Source organism: Bidens hawaiensis, unplaced genomic scaffold, assembly GCF_021521415.1.
Source record: "Bidens hawaiensis isolate Kalapana, Puna unplaced genomic scaffold, B.hawaiensis_p1.1 tig00036238_1, whole genome shotgun sequence".
NCBI classification, from domain to species: Eukaryota; Viridiplantae; Streptophyta; class Magnoliopsida; order Asterales; family Asteraceae; genus Bidens; species Bidens hawaiensis.
The window spans coordinates 198,400-207,454 of NW_027496306.1; the positions used below are offsets into that span (position 1 = coordinate 198,400).

Here is a 9,055-nt window from a genome sequence, read left to right on the forward strand (position 1 = left end):
ACCAATCATTAGGGTTTCTAGAAGGTGTAAGGTGTGACATTTGTCAATTTCGGGTCCCGTTTGTACTCGTTTGGATTCGTTTTGTAACTGTTTATTATGTAAACCGACCCTTTTGTAAACCGAAACTTATGATATAATCAAAATGGTGGTTTTTATGTTACAATATTGTTTTACACTTGTTGGGTCTTGAAAACATCCTTTTCGGGCTTTAAAACGCGTAAAAATCACTTAAAACGAACTTCGGGGTCCAAAACTATCACTTTTGAAAGTTAAAAAAAATATTTCAGCTCTACCCCGCCATGCTGCGTGACGGGGACGCCCCTTGAGGTCGCGGGTGGCGGCCACCTACAGACATAAATGTTTCTTGTGTTCCCTTGTGTGTTTTATCGTCCAACGAATCCGAATTTTAACCATTAAACCTCTTGATTAACCCATTTATGTTCCTCCTAATAACCAATCATTTCCAACATAAATCTTTGCTCATAACTCTTTCCCTGACTCAAATTCAAGAATCATTCAAGGTTATTTTCAAGTTTATGTCAAGTTTGACTTCCAAAGTCAAACTATGCTAGTTTTTCATTTTTGTTTGCTTAACTTAGTCTAACTTAATACTTGAACCATATGACACAACATATATGTAATACAACCCTTGTTACCTTTGATAGTTACTTATCCGGCCCCGGTTGGTTAAGTTTCAGACCTCGTAAGGCATGGCTACATGGAGGACTTTCGTGGTCTTTGTTATATATTTTCCGCATCTAACCATCTAACTTTATTATTGTTTACTAACTATGCTAACTTACTTATCTTGCTTACTTATCAAGTTGTATGGTTATGGGTATGTAGATTCTAACCTCGGTCTTAAACGAAAACTAGATCCGAACAAAAAACCGAACTTTCGTTTAAAGACTTTATTGTTAACTTTTTGGTTGTAAAACTTAAGTTTCATCATTTATAAGTTATTATACAAGTTCTTTGATATTTGGGCATGTGGAAACCATCTATAAACTTATTGTGAGATGGAAACCGAACGAAACCGATTTTCACTCGCTTAAGACACACAAGCGTGTTTTTAGCTATCAAGACTTGTATATTTATTTAAAAATAGTTTACAAACTGATTTTAAATATTTTATTAAAGTACTTGGAATGTTGAATCCAAATTGATCTTATAACAAGTTTGGACCGACAAAACCGAACAATCGCTTAACGTGCGTTTTTAGTTCTAAAACAATAGAACTGCATACTTGGTTAAGTATTAATACATTTTTATGAGTTATCTCATAACATTTAATATTCCGAAAAGTTGACTTTGGGTTTAACCAATTATCAAGACCCGAACCAACAGCCCAAACACTCGTTAAAACCCGTTTTAGTATCTTTATTCCAAAGGGACTTGCATTCTTGCATTTTTACCCACCTTATTACTTAACATAGGTTGAGTAAATATTAAGGTTAGATACTTTAACCCGGTTTCGAGCAAACTTACGTTTTTAAAGGATTATTTCCATAATTTCTAAAATAGTTACTTTATAAACCTTAAACTTTAATTTTTTACATTTCTTAACTTTTATTTTAAAGTTTTCATAAAACAACCTTTCTAATACAAGGCTTGTATTTTTACTTAGGCCTTGCTCGCTAGACTCCATCCTCCCGTTTTCCCGACCTTTCTGAACCAAGTTTTATACTTGAATGTGAGTACTTTCATACCCCGTTTTCCATCTTTCATTTTGGGGCTGACATTTCATACTTATTCAAATAAAATGCTTTATACTTGAGTCTTAAACCACAAACGTTATTGTATACTTTATTTGAATAAATACTTGATTTGGTGTTCTATGCTTATATGTTTATATGCTTATGTGTTTTTTTGAAGGGTTATTCATAAATCCGTGAACTATCTGGTATTCTCTTATAGCACGGTGCCGTTAATGTATTCTTATTAACGACCTCATGAAATCCGAATCTATTTGGTATTCTCTTATAGACGGTGCCGCTAATGTATTCTTATTAGCGACCTCATATTATCCAAATTATTGCTATTTATTTGTTGTTTCGTATACAAGATTGTGGTTTTTCTTATTATATACATATATGCTCAAAACTATGAATTGCTCACCAACCTTTGTGTTGATAAACTTTATTTTATGAAATGTTACAGGTTTGCATTTTGGTTGATATTGGGAGCTTGAAGAAAACATCATAAATACGTTTAGGATATTAGAAAAAATGAACAATATTTATTTGCTATATTTTTTTATGTTTATCTTATGAACAAATATGTTAAGTGACATTTGGATGTTGTGAAATTAAATGAGTTGTTAAATATTTCGCTTTAAACAGTGTCATGCGCTTATGGGCAATCCGTCGAATCCCGGCATGTTCTGCCGCCTTTGGTCGGGGTGTGACATCAGATGTGCCTATTTAAGGAAACTTTAGGGCACATATAAGACAATGGACATAGAGCGAATATTGTGATTTGACAGCTAACACTTTCTCGTAAAAAGGAATATTTGTGTACGGATGGTTGCCTCAAAACAAACATTTCACCTAGAAATCCGAATAGATTTTCATTGTATCCTTTATAATATTAATGGAAATCTTTTAAGTGACTTTGTGTGGTCGTTTCATTTCTGTTCTTTTAGCAACACATTGAATATCATTGTTTCCGCTTTGATGTTCATTGGATCTTGACAGAAGTAGACTTCGTAACTGTCTTGTCAACACAGTGTTATTGGTTATGAAACTGATTTTTGTGGTTGAAAGATCGGTCCTGACAAAACGAAAAAAAATGAAACCAAACAATAACGAAGCTGAAAAAACGGACAAAAATGAAACTAAATACCAAAAACGATTCCATAATCAACCAAAAAGGAATAAAATAAACCAAAACCCTACCCGTCTCATGTGAAAACTCGTATTGGCTTGAAACCTGAACAAACTCATTCTAATCTAAAACTCGTTTTGTGTCGAAACCTATCTCATGTGAAACCTGTTTCAATCCAAAACATGCCACATTTCTTTAGGACACTAACCCACATTGACCCATTTCTTTGAATTTATCGACTCATTTTGACATGAAAATAACAAGATGGAATTTCAAATGACCTATTTTGACCAATTTAGTTAAAAATTCTAACCCAAACCAGCTCATATAATTTTAAAACAACCCAAATTGACTCATTTGAAATGGTTTGGGTAAAAATTGTCACCCCTAGTATGATACATTTCATTACCTTGTCAATTTCATTCTTTCTCTCATTCCATTCTGACATTCTTCATTCATTCCATTACCTTCAACTAAACATACCCTAAGTTTGATTTCTCAAAATTATAAAATTATATGAAGATCGTTTGTGTAGTTAAAATATTATTATAACCAACCAATTCTTATTATCTTATTATCATTGAACAACTTTAGTTTCTAAATTCCTATAGAGGATTGTAAAAACATGTATAACAAATTAGAAATCAAAATGTTAAAAACTTTATAAAAAATGAATAGCTTTTACTGTACTGTTACATTATTAGTAACCAGATGCAAATTCCAACTACATGAAAGGAAATAAGGAACACGGCCAAGCATATAGTGACAACTAAATAATGCATAAAAGTTGTAAGATTGCATAGGCAAATGGAATAATAAATATGGTATTGTCAGGTCCATTGCTGTATGGTGTGTTAGATACTTTTTAAAGAATTCAACTTTTCGTATTAAAGGAGTGTTTGGGGTTCTTTATTTTAACCCCTTATAACTTATTAAAAAGATAAAAAGGTGTTTGGGATTCTTTAATGCTTAAGTGAAAAAGTTTCATAAGTCATAAGGTTATTACTCATGACTTATGAAAAAGATATAAGGAGATAAAAAAATAGAATCCAAACACCCACTAAGTTAACAAAGACACTTTATTTTTGTGGTAATCACTGTTTGTAATTGATTACTAATATTTTGTCAAAACCTGATACAAACCCAACGGATATTTTTGTCAAAACTTGGTAAAATACCTGAAACTTGAGGGTATTCTCGAAATCAAACGGGTGTTTCTAAAAAAAGCTTTAACAATATTCCTAGCCAAAATCGCTTGTATTCTAAGAGCATTCCCAGTGGGTTCTCCATCTTCATCCTGAAAATTTAACTAAAAACCTCAATTTCTTAAATTTATCCATCATTTTCTAAAAACCTCTCCCAACCAATTCTCCATTTCTATCTTTATATTCTTTTTTATTATTTATTTTTCTTTCTTTCATTTATAATCTTAACTAATAACTATTTTGTCTTATTATCATTTTCATTTTAAATTGATTTCTAATATATTTTTATAGAATTCTGACTATCTAATTATTATTTTTGGGTTAACCAGAATCACTTATTTAGGTCGGGTTAACCCAACACCTAAAATTCTATGGAAGCGTGTATGTGATATTCAATTTAGACGTCACATGAATATTTAATTGAATGCACTGTAGATTACCCATAAATCTCAATGTTAGCAAGCTTGTATGTTGCAGATACATACCAAAGGAAAATAGCCTGAAGCATGAGACTTACAAGATCCAAAACATAAGTTTCATATCAGATAAACACATTATGAAAATTAGTATGCCACATCAAATAACAAGCTAACAAGATAATTCTATCAATACTCCAACTAGCTACTTACTTGCCAAAAGCCAAAACATAGTCATAAAATATAACCTGTCCTCATTTATTCTTGAGAATAGAGTAGCCATTGATCTTCAATTAGATCTTCTTTAAGTTGATGATGTGTCGATCTATCTCTAATATGAAGATGACGTTCGATGAAGTCCATAAACTCAGTTGTGTGATCACGAGACAATTCGGGGAGATCATCAAGTTTATCATACTCGAAGTTAAGATTATCACTATCATTACCCTCATCTTCAATGATCATATTATGTAAAATAACACACGCTTTCATTATAGTTGTTAGTTCACTCACTTTGAACATCCGGGAAGGTCCTCGAATTATTGCAAATCTTTGTTGAAGTACACCAAATTGTCGCTCGACATCTTTTCTTGCTGATTCTTGTGCTTTTGCAAAATATTTATTCTTATTCCCACTTGGTGATGGAATCGTCTTCACAGAAGTGCTCCACATGGGATAAATACCATCCGCAAGGTAATATCCCAATGTATAATCGCGACCGTTGACTGTGTAATTGACTGGAGGAGCACGTCCTTACGCAAGTTCCGAGAAAATAAAAGACCTCTCTAACACATTAATGTAGTTATGTGAACCAGGCATACCAAAAAATGCATGCCATATCCAGAGATCATATGAAGCAGCCGCCTCTAAATTAATAGTAGGTTCACGAATATGGCCAGTATACATACCTTTTCAGGCCGAGGGACAATTTTCCACTTCCAATGCATGCAGTCAATACTTCCGATCATTCCGGGGATTCTTCATTGTTCACCAACAGCTAGTAATCGACTAATATCGTCGGGGGTTGGTGATCGTAGAAATTCTGTTGAAATTACACTTACTATTGTTTCACAAAAATATTTTAGGCTCTCCATTGCGGTGCTTTCACCGATGCGTATGTATTCATCCATAAAATCTTTGGTAACCCCGTAGCCATCACTCTTGTGAACCTATCAGATCTCAGATCTAAGGATTAATTAATCAATAAACGGATCTAGTTCATTGTTGCTCTTATACGTTATATGTATATATTATTAGTTGTATTACGTGTATATAGATATATTAGATGGAATAGATTAAGGGAATGAAGTTTGGATCAAGAGGAAACTTGGGCAGAGGTTCAATACGTTAATTACCAAACTTTTTTTATGCAGAGGATGAATCCTCTATTTATAGGAAGATGGGTCTAGTTATTTACACATTCCGTAATAAACTAGTCAGCCACTTCGTTACAATACAGTAAATAAACATTCATAACGAAACACCCCCTGATTCGTTAAACATCCTTAACGAATCAGGAGGAACTTAACTTAAGGTCTAGTTCATTAAACATCCTTAACGAACTAGAAAATTCCTCTAACGAACTAGCTTAGATTAATAATATCCTTTACATTAAATTAAACGATAAATACAAAACGATAAATATAAAAGACTCGAGACGCAAAACCGTGTACTAATAGACACCCCTCGTCTTGAGCTCTTTGTCTTTAATTTACTTCAAGCGTCTAGTCTTTCAATCTCTGCAGCTGTGAATACCATGTTCATGACACACATGAAAAACGCGTTGAAACTGCATTGCTTGGTCATAGTCTTCACAAAGCTCTATCAATATCTTATTCTTGAATAGCACGTCATAGTCGGTCTCTGTCAAATTCATGAGCCACATCGGATCAATGATCTTTATTAGCTCGGTCTTTAAGCCTTTACCTAACACAATAACGGCCTCGCCAGTTTGGTTGTCATAATACCAACGGTTGAAAGATAAATACATATGTTGGTTCAGCGTCTTCACTGGTACACGCTTCATAGTTCTTGTCGGCTTTACCTTAAGTACCAACTTCCTCCAACCTGTCCTTGGATCAATCTCATCGATACTCTTGCGAGTTGGAACCTGCGGCTTAAAGAATTTGAACACGTGGTTCACCTCAAACAGCAAATGTTGGTGAAACCAACTTTCTTGGTGATTCCCGCCACGGTTAAAAAACGGTCGACACGCGAGGGTCCGAACGTCCCAACGCGGTAATGAAAGAACGTCAATAATCTTCTCATAATACTGAATGTCGTTCTCCCATTTGATAATACAGACCTTTAACTCAGAATCATAAAGCCATGAAATAATGTCACCTCGCACTTTAGATACGACCTTAAAGGATGTCATCTGATTAGCTTGAGCATGAGCGACAGCTTCAAATTTCAGCTCTTGATCCACATATCGGAATGCGTCAATAATCTTACGAGCTTTCTTGTCCTGATAAGCAAACCATCTTTGAATGTTAGCAACAGACGGATCGGGCTTTGAATCGAATCTTGTATCAACAACATTCTTGCCCTTAGATACCTTATCCAGATGGTCTTCGGCTACTTTAATGTTTTCTTCTGTAAATACCGGAGCACCCTAATCAACGTTAGAGTGTTGAAATAAGTCAGGATACTCCTCAGCCGTTACATCCTTAATATCCACCTCCTCGTCCTCAAAAATAAACTCAGTATTCATCTAAATATTCGGATCATCAAAGACCTATTCATCATTCACGACCTCCACATCATCCTCAGCCTCTAACATGGTTAACTTATCATCATTCAGATCAAGAAATATAGAAATATGCTCTCGTTTTAGGGATTTCTCAACAAACTGTCCCATAGCAATCTCATCTGCATTAACAATGCTTCTAACCACCCCCGCACTATCAACAAAAATGACAATATCAGCCTTGATCATCTCAATGGGTGTAGCAGTTGTAGTATCATGATAAGCGATTGTCTGTTTTCCCGAATCACCAGCTGCACTTGTATCAGCACCAGAAGACGAGCCGTGAGTTTGTTTAGCCTCACTTCCTCCAATACCCAAAGCATCTGGATCTTCATCATCGTTTTTAAGCTTCATCAGTTCATCATCCTTGAATGTTAGCTGCAAGATAAGATCCTCTTGCTGTTTTATTTTCACCCCTGAGACTCAACAATCTCACGGAGGGCTTTAGTTTCTTTTTGGAAAAAGGATACATAACACACCAGCTTCTTTTGGTTCGCCAACATATGTTCTGGAGTCATTCGGTCAGCAGACATTTGATTTTCATATAAATGGAGTAGACTCAAAACCATATTCATTTGTTGATCATGAGACATTGCAAGAAATGAAGAAGGGATTGGTTGAACATGATTTAGAGGTCGGTTAAGCCTTAGATATGAAAAATCCATTGGTGGTGGAGGCATCATCATCGGTGTAGGAGAGACCACCGAAGTAGCAGTTGTAGGTCTTGGTAAAGTAGATAAAACAGATTGAGGAATCATACCAAGCCTAGGATCCGTTGTAAGCGTGGTAGTCAAAGTTAATTCCGGAGTACTAATAGTAAGCGGCACTGCCGGTCTTTGAAGAACGGACGACCTTGGAGGTTGAACTCCAAATGAGATGCCATCACCAGCCGACACACGTCGCTTAGACGATCCTTCTCTAACCAACGCTTTCCCTTTCCTTTTGCGTTGAGCAACTATAGTAGCAGCTAAAGAAGCTTCAACCGCAGCTTGTTGTTGAGCATGAGTGTCACCATAACCACCAATACCACCATTACCACCATAATTATCATTACCCTCGTTCCCACCTGTTCCTTCCTCACACTCACAATCCGAGTCGTCGTGGATCCAACGATCATTGGGAGGACATTCATAATCTGGATTCACCAAATGACCAATCAATCTCTTGAATCGTGGAGGAGGATCTTGACGGTACTTCTTCATCCTCTTCACAGTTCCGCTTTCATGTGATCCAACGTAAATTTATTCTCAACTTGTGTTGGATCGAGTACCAAATCCTAAATAGCATCTTGAATAAACAATTGGATGAAACGAGGATACATTAAGAACTTAGTGCGTCGTTTCATAGTAAAACAATTCTCTATGAGATGATTGAAGATCATCTCATAGAAGTTGAAAGGCTTATTCAATACTAAAGAAACAAATGCCGATTGAAGCATTTAACGGCATTCATCAAACCCTCCCTTCCGTCCACTAAGGCAGTGAATAAGAACGTGTAATAAATACTTGTAAGTAGGACACACGTATGCCTTGTTATACATGGACTCATCCAGATCACCAGAATAAAACAAACGACCAAATAACCCTTTAATCAAATCTTTGTGATACTCACTCGGGTCATCAATGGTGTCATCGAATCTCAGCACCCTTCGAACAGTCTCAATGGATACTACAACCGGTCTCGCATTAACCTCAGCAGCAATGTGGTTCTCTGTTTCCACATAACGAGCAGTATTCCAGAATTAGCGAACAATGCTGACACGAATATCTGGCTTCGCAGTGACATCATAATGAATGCATGAGCGACGTATGAATGCTATCATTTCTCCAAATACATCCTCGTCAGCAAAATCCGTATCG

At 35.5% G+C, this 9,055-nt stretch overlaps 1 protein-coding gene across 1 annotated transcript; it reads right to left on the reverse strand.

The window, feature by feature from the left end:
• Window positions 1-4,705: 4,705 nt before the first annotated feature.
• On the reverse strand, window positions 4,706-5,119 carry LOC143588202 (uncharacterized). The gene has a single exon (XM_077069273.1). The coding sequence runs from the start codon at window positions 5,117-5,119 to the stop codon at window positions 4,706-4,708; it is 414 nt and encodes a 137-aa protein (XP_076925388.1).
• Window positions 5,120-9,055: the final 3,936 nt, after the last annotated feature.

What these genes read in the sequence shown, in the direction of transcription:
- LOC143588202 (XM_077069273.1), bottom strand. Translation starts at nt 5,119, where the DNA reads ATGTGGAGCACTTCTGTGAAGACGATTCCATCACCAAGTGGGAATAAG.